Source organism: Podarcis melisellensis, assembly GCF_964234715.1.
Source record: "Podarcis melisellensis genome assembly, chromosome: 3".
Taxonomy (NCBI): domain Eukaryota; kingdom Metazoa; phylum Chordata; class Lepidosauria; order Squamata; family Lacertidae; genus Podarcis; species Podarcis melisellensis.
The window spans coordinates 71,188,435-71,209,357 of NC_138530.1; the positions used below are offsets into that span (position 1 = coordinate 71,188,435).

Genomic DNA, 20,923 nt, shown 5'->3' on the forward strand with positions numbered 1-20,923 from the left:
TATCACTATTTTATAAAGCAAGTCCTCAGTATAGCTTGCTTAACATGTCTACAACCCAATCGTCACTGTCTTGCATTAGAGATTCATACTAACATTGCTCCCCAAATACTTCACTACTCACCGTTTTGGGCCTCTGAATCTTTTCTGGTTTTATATTGCTGCTACCCACAGAGTGAGCAACCAAAAGCTGATGCCTGAAGTCCTTGGTTAACGTGAATGTTGAAATGCCTGTATTCTGGCTCCATGAAGCAGAGCCTGGAACATAATTTTAAATAATGTCATTTAAGTGCTGCCTTTGTGGAACTGTTCTGGAACATGCTTTTGTGTGCAAACACTGCTGACACTGTATTCCTTGGTAATACATGCTGTTGACACTATTGTTTTGTAAAGGAGAGATTTCCATTTTTCTACAATATTCTCACAGTCAATGGTTAACAGTTAAAATGTGAATGATCTTCGATGCGATCCCAATAAATGGTCTGATAACAATCACGCTTTATCTAGTAGTAGTGTATATTAGCAACAGGCTTCTGTGTATCAATTTTTAAAGAAACCGTTTTCAAATTAGGACATGGTATACTATCTTAGGGCAATGGGAGCTCATTTCTTTTGTGAAAAGCTGCTACATGGAAGCTTGATGAGCCTCAGGATCAGAGCGATGGGAAATGGAATGTTTTCTCTCTGCCACTGTGCACACCACCCCAAAGACTCTGAAGCTGCTATTTGCATTTCAAGGATTTCTTCCATTTGTCCCGAATGGGTGTCTCCCTTTAAATGCAAAGACTTCTGAGAAACAATTCATGTTGCAGGACTTCCACAGTGGAAGAGGGCGTCAAACTCTCCCTCACCACCCTGCATGGGCCCAGAGACTCATGGCTGCTATTTCGAAACCGGAAAAGTACACATCTTACATCTTTAACTTTATGTCTAGGTTGACACTGAAAAGGACTAGCTTAAGGAAATGTGGACTTAAGGTGAGTTGAGACAGAGGCTTTCTAAGAAATAATGTTTGTGGGGGGAGGTATTTTTGTTTGCATTATTATATTGTGAACTGCCCTGGGAACTTTGGATGAAATTTACAGAAGTAGAAGAAAGCATCGTAAAACAGCTGATGCTAGTAGTACAATTCCTTTTTACCTGAAAGTGAGCGATTTATACTGCTGGCACTGTGTGAAGTATTAGCAGACTTTCTTCTTACAGCTGTGAAAGCCAAGGACATGAGTTAGACAATCTGTGAGAAGAATCCATACAAAGCACAAAGTTTTAAAAGTTAACGATGTCTGTTAGAGTATTTTTATAATGTCTGTTGCTTTCCTTTACCCAAAATGAAACATGAACAAGTTCATTTAAACTGCCCTTGCTAGCTCCACTTGGCAACCCTCTTCCCTTTACACCTTGCCTCTCCTCTCACAGCTTGATCCAAGCCCCATCACCTTTTAAATAGGGTGGGGAGACACTTCAGAGAGCAGTTTTCTGATGCACTTCCCTCCATTAAACAGTTGGCTTTGGCTACCTACTTTATGTTTTTATGTATATAGTATGGCATCTCAAGACAAGCACCAACACCACTATGAGGTGAAAGCTAAGGCAATACAGCTAGTTTTCCTGCCTTTTCTATGCCCATGGTGGCCCACCACTGAGACCACCACCCCCCCCCCACACACTTCCAAACAATACAGTCATGCTGAAGCATCATTTGGGTGTCAGACCACATTCTCTGTGGTCTCTGAAACAGTGGCAACACTCCACAATTTTATTATATAGTAAGATAAGACACCTTTGAAACAATTAAAGGTAGAAGACATGGCCAATACACTATGTCTCAGTTGTGTGCCTGTTCAAAAAGTATTCATTTAATGCTATTGCCCAAGGTTTAGAGGTGGAGAGCAGTAATCTGATCAGCTTTCAAATTCAGTTTAGCATCTTTTAAATAGATTAACAAATTGGATCTACTTGGAGCTTTGGCTCAGTTATCAAACACAATGTAATATGACAGCTGGGGTGGTTAAGTGAATAGTCAAACTGGCTGAGGAATTTATCCCATCCTTATGTGCTCATACCACCATCCACATTTATTGCAATCTTGCAATAATATACTGACAGGACAACAAGTAGCTGCTTCATTGTTACAAACCTGCCAAAGAACTTGGTACTGCTGCCTCCCATACAGGCTTGACACTAACACTAAGCAGCTTAGCTTAATGAGAAACTCCTAGCTCAAAGCGGCTGTTAGCTGAAGTGTGAGACAGGATCTAGGACCTCTGCCCTCATTGGGTTGTATCCAGACTTGCGCAAGTGAAAGTGCACTCCCTAACTTACTGAGGGGAGGGGGCATGAGCTCTGCATGCAGAAGATCCCCCCATTAGGTATTTCTTTAAAAGAAGCAGCCAGGTAATATGAAGGGCCCTCTGCCTAAGATTGTGGAGAGCTGCTGTAAGACAAAGTAGATAATACTGGGCTTTATGGAGCTTCATAGGTCACCCAGGTGTGCACGCACCCTGAAAAATCTCCCTGCACAAGCTGCCTCAGCCTGAATTTGGGCTGTTTCCAACTCCCAATGCACTTCCCAGGCCTTTCCTGCCCCCCAGGAGAGGCTTTATAGGAGTTACAAGGCCACACTGGGCACATGTATTTCTTCTCATGCAAATCTGGCAACAGCTTAGTGTAGGCACCTGCTTCCCCCGCCACAGCCTGGGATGATAACAGAGTCTGTACTCAGAGGTCTCTGTCTGTGCTGATCTATTCCTGGTATATGAGAGAGGGCATGGTGACCTAACTAAGTCCAAGGTCTGCATCTTTGGTTCACATTTAGTAACCTATTAACCAGCACATTTACTGTTAACTGTTTAACAACCAAAGTAAAGTATAATACATTTTCAAAATACAGGAGGGCATGAAATAAACCATCTATGGAACACCAATATTCTTGCAACCAGCTATCATTCAACCTACATTCATCCATACCTGCAGAGGAATTTCTCTGGGATGTTGCAACTTCTGAGTCATACAGCTGATGCTGCAGCTCTTTTATCCTCTGGAAAGCATCCAGTTTTAAACTGCGTTCCTGGGACAGCTGACTTCTTACCTAAAAAGATGCTGAATTTTTCTAAGTGAACGTTACAGTTCCAAATCTATCTTTGTTGTCCATTTATGAAAATGAAATACATAAGAGAAGGAAGGAATTGGAAGTTGCAAACTTTGAATGAACCTGCATGATTATATCAGATGCTGCTTGGTTAAGCAATATTTATGAAACTTTGGGTATTAATTGTGGGATGAGCGCTGATCATACATACAGGTTTTTCACCCAGTCTGCACAACATCATTGGTGTCTAGTTGCCTGTCTGCATTTTTCCACCATTAAACCTTGATTTACCCTTTTGGGATGGGGGCAGGATGGTTTGGTGTGGATAAGTATAAAAATCGCCCACTGTCAATGACCTGTTTGCAATATTAAGCCCCCATCTTGGAACATATAACCACAGGCATATGAGCTACAGAAAGTATGTATTTATAAACTTACCTGTTGGATTTCTTTTTTAACCTTTTCCCCCTGAAGCTGCCTTATCTTGGATGATCTTTCAGTTTCTTCTGTTAGACACTGCAATCTCAGTTCTCTCTCTCCAAGGATTTCCAGCATTTTTTCCAAGTTTGCTGTCTTAATTAGATCTAGTTGCTGCTTTCTGTGAACTTCTTGGTTCATCCTGTGTTCTACTTCCTGTAGCATGTGTCCCTTTGCATAAAATACCAATAAGATTTGTAAAACACAGGAGGACACATGGGTGATATCCAATGCTATCATACTCAGAGTAGACCCATTGATTTCGGTATCTGTGTTGTAAATTGCTATGGAAGATTCACTATTGAGCAGTTTGGATGTTGTAATAAGCTAAGCCAATACAACAAAATTTAAATGCCTGGGCAAATACAGACACATTAACACTTGCACCAATCTGACTTCTTTTGGAAGGGTCAAAGTGAGGGTTTCGCCATCAAAAAACCCTCTCTCCTTCACTGTTAGATATTAATTATTATAAAACTTGTGTTAACTGTATTGAGGGGTGGAAATATGCGGAGACACTTTGCATCTTCACATTTCAGATCCTTGTATTTTCATTTTCAGTTGAATAATGATCTTGCTGAGAAGAGGCAAAATGTAATATATTCATTCTGTCTTTGCTGTCAGCAGTAATGATACAAGAAACAACACATTTGGCAAGTATTCTGCTTCTCAGAATGTAAGATGGTTCCCCAACTTCACAAGGAGCTACAAGGAGCTGCTATGCAAATCCTCTCTAAGCCACTGCTATTCACTTATAGGGTTTTAATTTCTAAATTACATCCATCTCTGGAATCTTAAATTGGTGTGGGCAGACACATCACATAGTGCACATTTCACCTCCTGCATAAGTAATATTACAAAGGTTCAGTGCCACCCCCACTCTCTGCCAAGCAGTAGCAAGATTCCTGGGGTTCCAGGCACTCACCCAGGCTCATGTTTCCATTGAGGGTCAGACACAGTGAAGGCAGTAGCATTTTAAGATATATGGTTTATTTTACACCTATATACACCTAAAGTCTTCCATGGAGGGAGTGCAGAACATTACACCCCAAGACTATCATTGCCCCTCCCATAGCTTCAGCACTGAAGTCAATGCGAGTGAGAGAAAGTAATTTGATTTGCTGTATAGACAGCAGAGTTTGGTTACATACCTGTTTGTCTAGCTGTTGCTTCAGCCTTTTATTCTCAGTCTGAGACTCTGCCAAAGCTTTCCTTGCAGCCCGCAGCTGCTGCTGAAATATAATCGCTTCTTGTTCTGCCATCAGCTTGGATTTCAGATACTCTTTTTTGTTTTGAATGGCCTCCTGTGAATGCAAAGGGTTCAGTAGGATGTGAAGCAGAGAATCAAGCAACAAACCCTACCCCCAAAACAAACAAACAAACAAACACCCTACACTGGGTTACTTAGGAAGAAGTGTTATGCAAAATATTTAAGTATTTGAGCTTGTGCCCTTTAACATGTAGAAAAAGAAACCCTACTTCTTTTAATTTCATGGTGTTTTTGCAATGCAGTAGAATTTGTTTGAGCATTTGCAATCTTTCTGATGGGTACTGTACAATAACCATATACAGTGCCAGGTTAGCGTACGTAATCCCCACCACATTCTTTGTGGGAAAGGGTTGATGCATACAGTCATTTGTAGGTGGCAAGAGGTATTTCACAGACATGCATTGAAGTGGCATCTTACAACTACAGCACTTGTCAAGCTTCTGATTTTGCATTATGTGGCTACAATCAGGCTCAACACCAGATGGCATGGTTATTTTTGGAAACTTTTGCAGTGGTATGATAAATCAAGATCTGTGAAGTGAGACAATCATGTGAGCACATCACGCATCAAAGGAGAAGAATGAAAGCCAGAGCTGCTGATCTCATAACTATTTTATTACAGTTAAACTGGCAGAGAAAAGCAGGCGGACTTTCTGAGTTCTTGTTCACACATTCATCATACCCCCATACATAACTGACAAACGTATGTGGAACCCAAACACAGCCATTGTTTCAAATTTGCATTTCTCTGAATTTTCCAACCAAACTAATGTGTTCAAAAATGGGTATATTGGGTGTACATGAAATGCATTCATGAAAACAAAGTACAAAAATGTGTTCCATTAGAAATAATGGTTTGCAGAAGTGTGTATGCTAGGAGAAATTCATACAAGAATGTGAATTTTCATGAATATGTTTTTTAAAAAGTTGCAAACTGATCTGAAATGTGGAAAACTGAACTTAAAAAGATTGGGGGGGGGGGGGTTGACAAGAAATGGAGAGAAACAAAAATTGGCAGGTTCCTTTGCCCCTAGATATCATACCCAGTGTTGTAAGTTGTGCATGCAGTCCTGATGGCTCACTGATTAGTGTCTGCTTGAACTGGCCCTAATATGCAGTTCAGTTTTTTCATGGGTTAAGAATTAAATAGACTGTTCTAAGGAAAAGGATGCATCTCGCTCTTCATGCAGTCACTCACTGGTATTACAAAGTATACATGGCTGAAGCCAATGGCCCTTTTCACTAAAGAACAAATTATTCTCTTTGTTTCAATTATGTAGAATGACTTTATTTCAACAGGCTTTTTTGGGGGGGGTGGGGGGGTAGGGGCTCTCACCTTCTCCATTTCTCTCAATGTGGCAGATGAGTGTGTTTTTTGCACCGTTTCTTTCCAGCAGCTCATAGCCTTCAGTTTGCATAGCAGAACTCTCAACTGGTTGTTTTCATCCTGTAATGCTTGCAGGTGCCCCTGCTAAAAAGGCAGATAATTCTAGTCAAGGTAAGCTCCAGCAGCTGCTTGACTATGCACTTTTAAGAATAAACATCAGAGTCTGTACTTGTGAAAAAAGAACAGTGAACACTCAGCAGAAACTCAAGTCACTAAAGTGTGCTTCCATGATAACACACCCATATCTGAAATCAAAGTATTCACTCTGTGACTGTTATGCAAACCAGTGGCTTTGGCTTATTATCACATGGAGCTAAGCTTTGAAATTTTTATTTTTGCATTACAGCTGTGCCCACAATGACGCACACAAAGTATCTATAATGGGTTTTATTTCTCCAGTTCTGAGTTAAATCTGATATATGAGCTTTCTCCTCCATTTGTACTATATTTATCTTCCAGAACATCTGCTTTTTTAGAAAGTCAATAATCTGAACAGTTAGCATCTTGGCTATTCTGTGTGGTCTCATACAAGCAAAACTCTAAGAGTCCATATGAATGATTTGATAAGCAAGAACCAACATGTAAATTTACAACCTACCCTAACTGGAATGGGATTACATTTAATTTTAAAATCATAAAACAGAACACTTCAAAAACATAAGAATGCCCATTTTAAGCACAGGTGCATTTCAGCTTCAGAACTTTCTAGGAAAGAAACAACTTTTATTTTGTTGGTTTTAAGCCAAATCATATTTATTTCTCTGCTTAATTACATTCCACCCAATGTTGGATTTGCCGAGCAAGGCTCATTATAATAAACATTATAGTAATACTTAACAGAGTCGCTATAATAGGCACATAATACATGTGAAGTGCTATGAACACTTGAACTCATTATGCAAATGTTAAATGAGTCAGTGTTACTGTTCCCAGTACTGCAGGTGGAGAGGAAGTGAGGGTGAGACAGAGAGAGTAGCTGGCCTGAAGTTCATGACAGGCAAGATGCAAACCAGGAACTTCTTGTCTGAAAGTTTACTCCTTTCGCTGCTACACTACAGCAGCTAACTACCCTCAATTCCTCTGGGAGGAAGGGCAGGTTACAAATTAAATAAATAAACCGTAACACAAGAAAATCCATTAAAGCCGTCTCTTATAATGAGCCCTATATTTAAAGGCCCATGGAAAGAAAAAAAAGACCACCAGTTCAATTAAAGCGGGCAGCTTGCCTGTAGGGCATATCAGTAGGTGAACAACATTCCACCAATGAGGTACATCCTTCTACTGTGTTCACTCTGTTCCTTGCAGATGCCAGCCCTTGTCTCAGCTCAGAAAGATCACCTGATGAGTGCCTGACCCTGGGGCCTTTGCGCCCCAAATGGTTCCTATGGGAGGAGTGTCTCCACAACAGCAAGAACATGCTCTTCCAAGTTCTTTTGGCACTGGGCATTTTAATTGGGCTTATGAACTCCTTTTCTAGAAAACATTCTTTAAAACCACATTTCTCACACATCAACTTACCTGAGCCAAATGTTCTTTGAGTGTCTTGTTATCTTTTGTGGAGCCGTACTTTTTCTTCAAGTCAATCATTTTGTCCACTCCTTCTCTTCTCACCTCACTGATGATCTCAAACATGCGTTGGCTCATGCTTAGACGATATTCATCCACCCTTCCCTGCAACCACAACAAGAAGCCATAAACTGCATATGCCATTTAATGTACATGAATTTAAAGGAAGGCAAGCAATTCCATAAGATTTCCTTAAAATATAATTATTATTTTTCCAGTAATAAAATGATTTATTTCTGAAATAAGGTGATTCTTCTGCAATGGAAGTGCTCCATTCAAGAAAAAATATCCAGATATATTGCAATAACTAACAGGTTACTCCACAAAAGAAACCTGCACCAAAGAAATGCTGAAAAGGTCATGAGGCTACTGCTTCTAGGTATCACATTCACACAACCAGCAGGCAGATGTTGCAGAGGAGGCTGGCTATAGCCTGGAGTCCTGGCTTTGTATATCCATAGACTTACAAACCAAGACAAGAAACAATGCCACTATAACAAACACAACTTTCTTAGAATATAAATCTATGGACAAGAATCCAAAGGAAATGGCCTTTGTGATTTCCAATATAATCCAAGTCATGGGCTGTATCCAATTAAGTCTTACTTTTGTACCTACTTTTAGTTGCAGACAGATCATAAATATGTTTTGCACCAATGCTTCATAATCTTCTTGCACTTCTTTTCTGATCTTATCTCTGAGGCCATGGGCTTCTCCTTGGAGATCAGCAATTCTAGCTCTCAGAGCCATCATTTCCATAATCATCTCATGACTCAGCTCTGCTACCTAGCAAAAGGTGAGAAAAATGCTATGCTATAACTCGTTTTCTCAAAAATAAGTGACGGGGGGATTAAGATGCCAGACCCTGACCGATATTCCTAAGGTTACCTGAATAAAAACAATAAAACTACTGCCACTAACCTGACTAAGACCCAGCTCAGCATTTCCTCGCTTGTCTTCTACAACATGCATTTCCTGAAAGAGAATGAAAAAGCATTTTTCATTTGGTTTCTCCATCAACAGCCACTGTCAACTTTTTTTTTTTACTTGTTTGGCCGAGCAATCAATGCAGCACATGACCCCTCTTCCACCACAATCAACAGTATGAGAATACTTGTTCTTTTTGATAGAGGAGCTGATGTTGCTGATGGAGTAAATTTTCATAAAACATGGAGTAGGTCTCAAAGTTGCTGCGTTCTCTGGCCATGACATCACAACCCAGAGCAGTGAAGCATTTTTGTAAGTGGTCTTTCGGAAAGGTTATCTGAGGGGAAAACAAAAAATGAAACTGTCAGGTTTTTCTGATGGTCACACAGATAAATCTATTCACTTCCAGTGGTTCCTCCATTGTTCACTGGTGCCAGAGCACATACATCCAAGGTCCTGTCACCAGAATTTCTGCTTGAAGATTTCTGGTATGATGCATAGGATAGCCTAAACCTCCAAAATGATCCTCAGTACCTTCCAACAATCAGGATCAACTGGATCAGGGGTAGCCAATGCAATGCCCCAGATGTTGCCGGACCACAACTCCCATCATGCCTAACCATTGGCTAGTGGCCATGCTGACAGGGCCTGATGGGAACTGCATTCGAACAGCAACTGGAGGACACCATTTTGGCTACTCCTAGGCTAGATGGATAATTTATTTGATTCAGTAGCCAGGTTTAATAATTTCTGCCCAGCTCTAAAATGTATATTCTTAGGCTAGATGGTGAAATATTTAAATTAAAAAATATGCAAGAGATCTTTCCCCTTAACCATGGGATAAACACAGCTTGTGCCCATGGAGGATGTAAAAACAGCATTTCCAGGAAAGTGTGTGCCCTGGATCCAGCAAAATAATTTGGAATATGAAAATTGGAGAACATGCTTGAACAGACTCATTGGATGGTATCTGACTAAATCATAGTGACAACTAACTTAAGTCCACTGATTTCAATGGGTCTCCTCTCAGTAGATATGACTGACAGTGCTTATCTCTAGCAGAAAATGCCTGTAGCACAGCACATATTTCACCAAGAAAAACCTAAATTATGCAGTTATTTTGCCCCACGAGATTTCAATCACTGGAAAAGAAAAACAATTTATGTACCTCTGCATCAGTTTCTTGGTGATTTTCCATTAGCTTCTGTACAAATGATTCAACAATTTCTGGCCTTGTGACAGAGAAGATTTCTTGCATGCCATGATGTTTCCAGAGCTCTGAAAGAACAAGTTTTTGTTTTGGGGTGTGTGTGTCTTTTTCTTCAATCTTCAGAGTAATAAAACATGGAAGCCTCAGTCTACCTTGAGTATGACTAACACTGCGTATCTTGCGATGTGACAGGCTTTTTGATGGAGCACAAGTCCTACTCTGCTACTTTTTTTTAATATAAAAAACCAAATGTGCAGGAGCACAGAAGATCATAATTGCAGGCAGACAAAGGGTGCCTGAATGTGACTAATGATGTTATCATAATCATTATCATTATCATTATTATAGACGTACGCCATGCTCTTTGACAGAGCACAAGTCCCACAGTTCTGTAAGGGAAAAGAAAACCTGAAGGTGCAGCAAGAGTGATGTATCCCACATGCTGATAAAAGTGGAATGAGGAGGACATGAAACAATGTCTGGAGGACACAGTGTTGGTTACCTCTGGCTTAACACAACACAAATGTGGGCTGCTGAATATATGCAGAGGCCTCTTTACACTTGCTGTTTGAAGAAAGTATCTCCAAGTGACCAGCTTTGGTGTTTTTTAGTGTGGCAACTTTCTCCATGACTCCTTAGTTGCGACGCTTTGAAGAAAGTATTATGTAAATCATGTCTAACCACCAAAGACAGATGAAATATGGAGAAATTCAGGGTGGTGCTGACATAGTGACTGTGGTGTGTACACAAGCAACTACTGGGTGTTGTTTCTCACTCCCCCCCCCCATCAAAACAGAACTTGGAGTAGAAGCTAGATGCAAGATGGGTTCAGTTGTTACCTGTAGAGAGGTTTCTTTCTTCTCTTGTTTTTTCAGATATAACCAGCGTTATTTCTTTGTTAACTTTCTTTTGTACATCACGGATCATATGTATTTCTAGACTTTCCAAGAGTTTTTGCAGCTAGGATAAAAAAGCAGAACAAACTAGCTTGCTTTTAACTATATCTTCATTTAACTATTCAGAAGCCGTGTTTCTTCAGAAAGTATATGGTCACTTTAGACTTCCTAAAATGGCCAAACTCTAAATAGGGCAGCAGCCGCTTTAATCATTTTTAAGGCCTACAATCTTTAATTGATCAATGGGATAAAATTTTAAATCAATCACTTTAATGTATTTTAAAATAGACTAAAATGGGATCTGAATTAAATAGACAACACCTATTTTAAAGTGAATTGTTTTTAAAATGATAGTACTAATGAGACTGCAGGTCTGTCTTGGAAGAGGCAGTCTCCCTGCGCTCTCAAGTAATAGGAAAGCGCACATCTACAGTGGTACAACATTTGCATGCACTATATTAAAACAGTATGCTTTTTCTTCAAAACAATGACTTATTTATGTGTATTTAATTGATTAAACTATGAAAATTAATTTGATTAATTGCCAGATTCCTTTAATCAAGTGACAGCCTGACAGCTTAAAAAAACCATAAACCTAGGAAAAGTACATTTTTATACAAACAATATTTTGATAGTTATTGTCAGAGAGCATCAGGAGCAATGCCAGAGGTACTGTGAGCTGAGGACTGACCTGTCAAAAAGGTTGACTCAGGCCTTTTGACCTGATGAATGTATTAAGGACTTTATAAACTTCCTGCTTTTTTGCTGCTTGGTGGGGACAGGAAAAACAGGACAGTGATCAAGCCCCAAGCAAGTCACCAAACATTTCAGCTCAGAGGCAGAGTCACTGCCAGGCTGTGTAAACAATACTGTGTAAGCAATGGCTGGAGCAATAGTTTTATTTGATATAAGCATGTTTCCAACAAACACCTGCTGAGCGGCATTTGGTTTGGTGGGCCATGTTGTCTAAGATTATCTGAACCATTTGCCAGGAGCACAAGCCACTATCGTATATGCCTCTACAAACTTTCCAAACAGCTTCAGAGCCAGATACAAAACTTCTGCTTGAAGAAAACTATTAAGGTAACTTCTTCTGCCTGAAGACACTATTCAGGCTACCTGTGTGTGTAAGATAAGGGCGGATGTGTGTGTGTGGAGGGTGGTGGAGGCTTAGTCAGCCATTATGCAGGGAGCATAGTCATGTTAAGGATTTGTTTGCAACAAGTAAAATATGGACAGTCAACTCACAGCATTTGTACTATCTTAAGCTGCTGGGAAGGATGCTAATGTATGGGATTCTAATGTACCACAGAAACTATATTTTACTACAATTTTTAAAAGTATAAAATCATGCTCTTTTTGTATTCTGCTTGCCCATTAGCTATATTTTACCTGGTGTGTTTTTATCTCAGTTTCCGAAGCGTCTTTAGGGGGCAGAATAGAGTGATATGTCAATCCAAATCCTTCAAGTTCATCTTCTATACCCATATGTATAGCCATGCTTCTCATAGCAGGATACAGAACTTCAGTACTAGAAAAATGCAGATACAGACATTGTACATGCTTAATTTCTCTTGTTTAATGTTTTCCATTTATTTTGCATTGGTTTCTAGCATGCCCTCAATATTACAATTTTCTATGTGCCTTTAAACTTGTTCATAAAGGATTTAGACTCATTGTGATTGAGGCAGCCAGTTTTGATGATAATACCATTTTCCCCCCCAAGGGTGTTAGAACAGAAAAGGATTGTGAAGAATCTCTCCAAACTGGGTAAATGGGCAGTGCAAGTGTAAAGTGATTAAAACTGCAGCAAAAAAAGTTTCTTAATTTCACATCAACGTGTTGCTCATGAGGTCTGAAGGGTTGGTGAATGATAAACAATGAAATCTGGGGGTCATATGTTGATCCAATGTGTGGCAACTGTGAAGAAGGCGAATTCCATGTGGCAAAATCTGAACTTCTGACTCCATTATGCCTCCAGAATAAGGCATGTTCTTTTTCCTAATCACTCAAAAAGCACCTAATTGAATCCTGTTTGGCAGGAAAATCAAGAAATCCTAGTGATACATTGTCAAAAGAGCCACTTCCCTGATCCCATCTCCTTGAAATTTCCCTAAAGGAGTTAAAAGATTTACCTGGCAAGTATGAGATAGGATCTAACTGGACTGATAAAATGGTCCTTTGTTCCTCACCAACCATCAGGAAACCTGCAACTCATCATCTACACTGTGTATGAGACCACAAGCCTCATAGATCACATTTCTAACTGGCTGATTGCAAGCAAGAAAGTCATTCTCTCGCCACTCATAAGCTTGTTGTCAGGATGACTGGAATACAAGTAAAATGTTTTCCTTATGAATCACATTATACGGTAACTTAGTCATCATAATGTACCATGGGCAGGGTGGGTGGGGCAGGTTCCTGCATCCTTGTGCCTTATTAAATACTCTGCGGTTGGTTTCTGGTTGCAGTGGAGAAAGCCAAGGAAAAGAAAGCCCTTTCCCACTTTATTTTCCTTTCCATCCCACCCTGCTTTTTTTATAGACAAGATTTTGAAATGCCGTGTATCCTAGTAATCTAGTTTTAACTGTTGAAAATGAAATCAAATTTATAATAAAAGAGCAAGAAAAACCCAGGAAAACAAAAAAGCACTGAGTACTGTTTTTTTCTTTACTTTGTTGTCTGCACTGTTGATGATTAACCTTCACTCCAAAATCTATTACATAGAAATGGAACTTACCCGTATTGTTCAGCAAATTGCTTGTATAGAGGAACTGTGTTGATATCATCAACTTTTAATTTAAGCCTCCCCCATTCTGCTTTTAAAATTTCCAGTTGCTTCCACAGTATCAGGTAAGATTTCTGCAAGGAACTTGAAGCCACTGAATCAGGCAGCTCCAACAGTGCTTTTGAAATCTTTCCACTTGCTTCAGTTGTCATTGCCAAATTCTGCTAAAATCATTGTGGGGAAAGCGTCAGACACAGAAGCTTAAAGCCAGAATACATTTATAATAGCAGGGAAGACTCTTACTCTCTCTTCCTGCCATGACTGCCAGTCTGGATAGGCTAGCCATGCTAGGGACTCTTAAGTAGATGCCTACCACTTTCCTTACATGCCATCCAATCTGGGGGTGGGGAATATGAAACCTGAGGGTCCAAGGTAAATATTTATATGAGGAGAAACAGAGAGAAAGCACCCAGCTTCCTGGTCTCTCACCAGAGCCCAAGGTAGCTTGTTTTTCTGTCAAATCCCACTTATAAATGCATGTGAAGCATGAAGCCAAATGGTCTAGGCACAAGAGAAAGAAATAATTGAGCCTGGCAGAAATGCATACACAAACTGAACAGTCAATATTAATAAGTTAATTAAGAATAAAAGTTAGGATGACAAAGAGAAGCGGCAGAATGGTGCTTTTAAGAAAATTAAGAAAACAATTTTAGTTCAGTTGTATCTATCCTGCTGTAGCTGCTTCTGGTCTCCTCACACATGATGTAGCGGCACTGAAAGTCAGATGGAGTATGGAGAACAAAGGTCTGTTGGTTACAGTCATCTCTTGACCCAGGTGTGCTCTGATTGACAGGTGGCTTTTGATCAGCCACTCACAAGACAGCCATGCCCTCAGAAGGGCCGGCAGAAGGGCCGGAAGCTATCCTTTCTGCTTCTCCTACACAAAAACCATTCCACACTAAGTGAATTGAAGGGAGATTGGACTTCTCTGCATATATGTGAGGGAGGGTTAGAGAGACCAAGTAACTGTGCAGTGACAGGCTGGCACAGGGCAGGGCTGCATTACAGTGCTAACTAGTGTTGCCAGTGTTGCAGGCAGAGAAAATGTAGCAGAGCAGATGTTTTAGACACAAAAGCTGCATCACTTCACACTACTCACGTTGAGAAAGAGAAGAACCTCAAGAGATACAAAACTGTACACCACATTTGTTAGCATTCTGATTGACTCAGTCATCTACTGTGCCACTTGTGTAAGTCACTTCTGCCAAACACACGTTTGCCAGTTTGCATGAAGAAGTTTTATTCATATATACAGTAGTACACAATTCTAATGTAAGATCCCATATAATATTTTCTGACATGCTACATTCCAGCAAGCGCTGCAACCATGTGATTTTGTTTAACTTGAAACTTGACTAGATCTTTTTACAAAAGAGGAATAAAAACCACATTAGTTAAAATGAACTGTTCATGAAAAGATGGTGCCAGATGTCAGTGAGTTGCTGTCTCTAATTTACCTTTCCAAAAGATGTTCTCTGTTCTCCATGACCATTCAGACCCTCATAATTACTCCAGAGTACATCCTCCATTGCAAGCTGCATCTCGACCAGCTCCCCATGGACTACTTTTCGATCCTCATCGTTCAGTCCACACAGACATAGCTAGAAAGGTGTCAGTCAGTCAATTTTTACTTGCAAAATACTTTATTTATTTATTTATGAATTAATCGCTTCCCGTGATGAGGCACCTCAAAGCAATTTTCAATATAATGACATATATTAAGGATACATATATAAAATTGTTTAAGGACAACTGCACATAAAAACAATTCTAAGTTGGGTTGGTGAGTAGGGATGGCAGCCCCAGTTGAATTTAATATGCACCTTAGAGGTAATAAGAGTACCATACCTGCATATTATAGTTTATGGGGTCTAGGTTGCTGATAATAACAGGAAATGGACCTGTGCTTGCTAGGAATGTTCTCCATGGGAACAACAACAGTGCCTAAAAACAAAGAGTTGCAACTTTAAAATGTAATATTAAACTACAAGCACATATAAACCAAATATCCTAAAATGCAGTTTCACTAACAGTATGCACCTTTCTCTGCTAGGCAGAAAGAGGCAGTAAGGCTACCCAACTTCACCAAATCATGCCCCCATTCTTTCCTTTTATCCGTTACAGTTCAGCTTGAAATCAAGCCAGGTACAAAACAAGACCCCTGTGGGAAGATGTAACTACCCAACAGCTGCTCAATGTTTACAGGTGGAAGTTCTTGTGCTAATCAAAACACAGTGGTACCTCTGATTAAGAACTTAATTCGTTCTGGAGGTGCGTTCTTAACCTGAAACCGTTCTTAACCTGAGGTACCACTTTAGCTAATGGGGCCTCCCGTTGCTGCCATGCCGCCGGCACACAATTTCTGTTCTCATTCTGAGGTAAAGTTCTTAACCCGAGGTATTACTCCTGGGTTAGTGGAGTCTGTAACCCGAGGCGTCTGTAACCTGAGGTACCACTGTAACTTGGATGCAACTCTAAATACCAGATCAGAGAAAAGCTGGAGGAGGAAAAATGTTATATGCATAGCAATACATAGGAGGCTTAAGCCTTTCTCAAATCCCCCCCCCCCCACAGCAAATAGTATTAGGATAAAACTTGCATTGACATAAACAAGATGTATTTTCCTAATAATGCTAGCTGCCATGTGCAGGGAAGGTGAATTTTTACTGAAATTGCAGTTGGGGAGGGACGACTTAAAGCCCTCTCCCTATAGGCTGCGATGAAAGTGATGACATTCTCTGCCCTCCCACCCTCTATGCACCTGGTATTTACCGTAATTTTTTTAAGCCCACAATATGATTGCTAATTATATCATTAATATAGTTAGACCCAAGATACCAGTTTAGGATGCAAGAGACTCAAAAGGCTCAAATTTTGACATCAGTTATGCCACTGCTGGTGGATTGGCAAAAAGAGAAACGGCTAAAAAAACCTGGAGACTGTTGTGATGAAAGCTTTTGTACTTTGAGAAAATACCCCAAGGAGACATCTTGGTTTTTTCAGCAAAGAGACACATACATATAGCCTTGTGCTGATTGCACAGCTAACAATGGTACAAATGAGAAGGAAAGAGTTAAGGAAGAGGAATCTTTGGAAGACTATTTTACTCACTCTGTGGCCATGTGGATCCAGTGGCTGTGGAAGCCGGAGCTGGGAAGCAAAGGCACTTCCAACAATGGTGTTACTTATGGGAGGCAACCCATGGTAAATGTGATCCATAATGCTCTGATAGGCAGAAACATTTCCAGATGATAAAAATGCTTCTCTGGAGGGTTACCAGAAGAAAAAAAAACATTATAAAAGCAAATACAATAAAATTATTTCCTATTTATTAATCAATGTTGTTCTTTAAAAGGTCTGATTTTAACATGTACTTATTTTCCAACTGCTCCATACATCCATAATTTAGAAAATTAGCATGACGATGTACTTCGCTTGAAAGTGACATGAGATTTGCCCTTTAGTGAGAAGCCCTGAAGAGAGGTTTTAGGCCAGTTTAACTGTTATGGTTTTCTTCCCCCAAATCCTGGAAATCAGGAAATCTGAGATCAGGAATGGATGCTGATAATTCTCTGCTTGAGACCTATTCCTCATAGAACTATGACTCCCATTATTCCTACGCCTCTTGTGTAAATATGCCCCTGAGCAATAGCAATCAATGTAGGATTTGTGGTAGAATTCAAGAACTCTCCCAACCCCCAGATGAATCTCAGGGTTCCTCCCAACTCTATTATTCAAGATGGAGAAAGCAAAGCAAACCCACTGCACTCTCTCACTGTTGAGAGTTTACTCCGGCTCCTATCTTATGTGCATTTGGAATTCACACACATCTCACCACAGGGTAGATGTGCAAGTTCTCCCTTCAGAGATGGACATGCTGGCTGAGACAGATGGCAACTGTAGTCCAAAACTTCTAGAGGGGACCTGGTTAGTGAAGGCTGCTATATTAGTCTAAACCTTCCTATTGGCTGATGTGCAGATTAAATAATCTGAATGACCAACTACCTTAAATCTATGCATTACAGCATAGGGTTCTACAAAAACACAGAAATGCAACAGCTTTTTGCAACTCATGGAAATGAACAAAGATAACATTAATTTCATTTAAATATCTTTATTATATATCTTCTTAAGATCAATCAGTGTTTAAAATATTGCTAGATGTACACCTCCCATGATCAGAAATTTTAAAGTTGGCTTTGGTGCACAATACCGAAACCTGCTATTTTTAGAATTCGTTTTTCGGAAAGGTTTCCAATAAAAGCAAAACAACAGGTGTAAGAATGCAGGTGGCGCTGCTATTATAAGTTTTGGGATCACAGGCTGAAACACACAAACACACAATCATGTGCAACTTTCCCCAGCTAATATATATAAAAAAGACAACTAAAAGCAAACTCAAGAAACTGCAAATTTAAATGAAGGACAGGTTGCGTAACTCTTTTTCACTGCCATTTTTGTCCTCAAAAAATTTGCTCCTGCCCCCAGCTGCTTTTTAGCTGGCAGGGAAAAAGATAGTGGTACTTATATGTTTTCTCAAATAAATGGGAAAACAGCAGGGAGCTACTTTTGAGTGGGGCAAATGGCCGGGGGTGGGGGTGGGGGGGGGGAATAGGCAGCCTCTGTGCATTTCCCCTCCTCTATTTAAATCCACAGCTTCATATGACAGCTTTTGGTTAAAAGAAATTTAAAGAGGCAGGGGAAAGTGATATACAACTTCTCATAATGTGTAGTTTCAGCCTTAAAGAAAACACCTGCCAGATCCTTCCCTTTTGACATATCCCCCAACTTGAATCAACATCCTTATTTTTGAACTATGCTAATCTCTTACCGCACAGAATGTCTAACTGCTGCCTCAAATTGCAGAAGTGTAACTTCTCTGTGCATGCCCAGCATCTGGGCCACTTTCTTTGGATCCGAGGGACTATGAAGATTGTCTATTTTTTTCTGCAGGTCTTGGAGCTCAATTCCTAGAATCCCAACAGCAGTCATAAATAAAATATCCTGGCATTTATTTGCCTTATTTATTTCATTCTTACATCCAATGCTTCTACCCATTTAATTTCAGTCCAAGCTGAAACCTATGGGAGGCAATGGTGGCTTTGGAACAACAGGAGCTCGGTCCCTACAGTCCCAAGGATGGCAATAAATTCAAGGAGGCAAACTGGCTCAGCCCTTGTAATCACAGCCAAGGATAGGATCAGAATGCACACACAATCTATTTTTAACCACTGCAGAGAAAGTTGCCGAGTTTCTTATACAAACATTACTTTGCTCCTTACTTCTTGAAAGCACCACACACAATAAAACATCTGCAGCATGTATGTCACACCCTAGTGCAAACATGTACAAAGATCATAAGTCTGAACATGCATGCATACATCCACTCATGGGCATGGATGGACATACACAGTCAGGCATAACCTAAGAATTGGTAAAACACAACCATGTTCCATTCTAGAGAAAACCGTGACAAAAGCCAGCTTATGAGTCTCAGCTACCAGCAAGCCATACAATATAACCATTTCAGCAGACAGTTAAAACATTATTTGATTGAATAATTTGGTTTGTGAACAAGATTCAACAGAATACATAATGGCAAATGTATAGTAGATTTTCATTAAATTAGGGCTGTACAGGTGTTTGTAGTTTAAATATGGGCCCAGAAAATGCCTCCCTGCCCATCTTTTGTTTCAATGAACTGGATGTCCTTCTTTAGAACATCTGACAATTCAGCTGAAGATGTTTCACTCAGCAGTAAATCTCACTGATATCAGATTACAATCTCGTAGAGAATCAAAGACAATCAAATAAGAATATTTACCACAAAAAAACAGAAATCTTTAACTTGAACTGTGTCAAATGTGTGAGGGAAAGAACCCCACCCCCCAGCCCCAGGAAAACTCAGGAAGACCCATACATGACTGGATCACCAGCCAATATGGTTTGAGGAAATATTTCCCAAACCAGAAACTCTTAATTTGAAATTGTGTGTGTGTGTGTGTGTGTGTGTGTGTGTACACACACACAATGAAAATCACAGATGTTAAGCATAAACGTGCAGTTTCTGATTTACGGCATCTATACCCATAGTATTCCTTTGAACAGCGCATTTCAAACTTCCCCTTACATTCATTATCTGTTTCAAAGAAGAACATCTGTTACTAACCGATCCATTCAGTCCCTCCCCATTCTGCAGTGAGATGGTCAGGAGGGCACACATAATCAAGGCAGCCTGTTGCATTTCCTAGCTGTGCAAAGCTGAAAATGTAGGAAATAATGTCGTGAAAAGCTGCAACAATTTGCAGTGTCTGCCTCAGGGCTTTGAAGCCAGTCTATGGAAAAGAGAAGGAAATACAGGGAGAAAAATCTTTCAAAAATTAAACACAAGTCATAGCCATTTAGCAATCACAAATTGAAAGCAGCAGCTGCTATTTGCAATCTAATGGGTGTTAATTGTGGGATCAGTGCAGGCCCACACAGGGGAGGGGGGCAGCCAGGTACACCTGCCCTGGGCCTCACAGGGCTAAGCTGGCATGGGGCAACCCACCAGGGATCAGGTGCTTTTTTTGTTTGAGTTTATAACTCAAGACTCTTGCCCTGGGCCTTAGACAAGCTCTGCATGGGCCTGGACCAGTGCTTCTCATGCACTGTAGCATCACACCACATCAACATCAAAACACCAGCTTGCCCCCACCCCCATTTAATCATTCCCCCCCTACTTCTGGGGGAAATCCAATAAGTTAAAAGAAATGGTTGCCAGCAACCCATTGGCAATTTTGAGGCCTCATCTGAAAACACCTCAAGTGAGTCTCTAGATTGGACCTTTACTAGCAGTTCAAAATCCGTTCCAGAAAATATTACTAATATCCCATAGGCTTTCTATATTTATTTCATTCAAGGTTAGTTCTGCCATTAGACAAAAGAGGCAGTCCACTTGAGGTGGTAGATTTGGGGATTACCATTGGAGAGGACCAGATCAGTTTTTGCTTAGGGGTTAATTTTGTAGCTGCCTCCCTCCCTTGTATCTCATCATATAGCAATAGAACATGTAATATTCAAGAACTGAGTGGGGTTTTCAGTTTTAAGGTCTTAAGTTCCTCCCTCTTACAACTGTTACCCATGCCTCAGGCAGCTGATGGAGTTCAGAAGGCAGTCTCCACCATGGCTGCTAGACAGCTGGTGACCACCCATTCCCCCCTGGAATCCTCTCTGCCACTGGAGAGAACTTGAATTGTTTTACCAAGTGTTTTACTAATTGCCATGGGCAGAAGAGACCAATCTTTGCCTAACCACACACTCCTAATTACATTGGGT

The 20,923-nt window shown here is 40.3% G+C and overlaps 1 protein-coding gene across 5 annotated transcripts in view; it reads right to left on the bottom strand.

Annotated features, from left to right (window-relative positions):
* The window catches only part of LOC309366602 (uncharacterized protein), a 59,048-nt gene that overhangs the window by 914 nt on the left and 37,211 nt on the right, over positions 1-20,923 (bottom strand). For 4 of the 5 annotated variants that reach the window (XM_081905288.1, XM_081905287.1, XM_081905285.1 and 1 more), the window contains exons 30-48: positions 19,776-19,941; positions 18,438-18,576; positions 16,718-16,871; positions 15,455-15,550; positions 15,064-15,207; positions 13,559-13,770; positions 12,211-12,349; positions 10,762-10,882; positions 9,881-9,990; positions 8,900-9,049; positions 8,707-8,760; positions 8,404-8,571; positions 7,738-7,890; positions 6,169-6,303; positions 4,714-4,866; positions 3,524-3,733; positions 2,965-3,085; positions 1,138-1,200; positions 122-255 (exon numbers count right to left, since the gene is read on the bottom strand). In XM_081905288.1, the coding sequence (XP_081761414.1) occupies positions 122-255; positions 1,138-1,200; positions 2,965-3,085; positions 3,524-3,733; positions 4,714-4,866; positions 6,169-6,303; positions 7,738-7,890; positions 8,404-8,571; positions 8,707-8,760; positions 8,900-9,049; positions 9,881-9,990; positions 10,762-10,882; positions 12,211-12,349; positions 13,559-13,770; positions 15,064-15,207; positions 15,455-15,550; positions 16,718-16,871; positions 18,438-18,576; positions 19,776-19,941 (2,622 nt within the window). The remainder of the gene's footprint in view (positions 1-121; positions 256-1,137; positions 1,201-2,964; positions 3,086-3,523; positions 3,734-4,713; positions 4,867-6,168; positions 6,304-7,737; positions 7,891-8,403; positions 8,572-8,706; positions 8,761-8,899; positions 9,050-9,880; positions 9,991-10,761; positions 10,883-12,210; positions 12,350-13,558; positions 13,771-15,063; positions 15,208-15,454; positions 15,551-16,717; positions 16,872-18,437; positions 18,577-19,775; positions 19,942-20,923) is intronic. The other variant, XM_081905286.1, reaches the window with a different exon arrangement.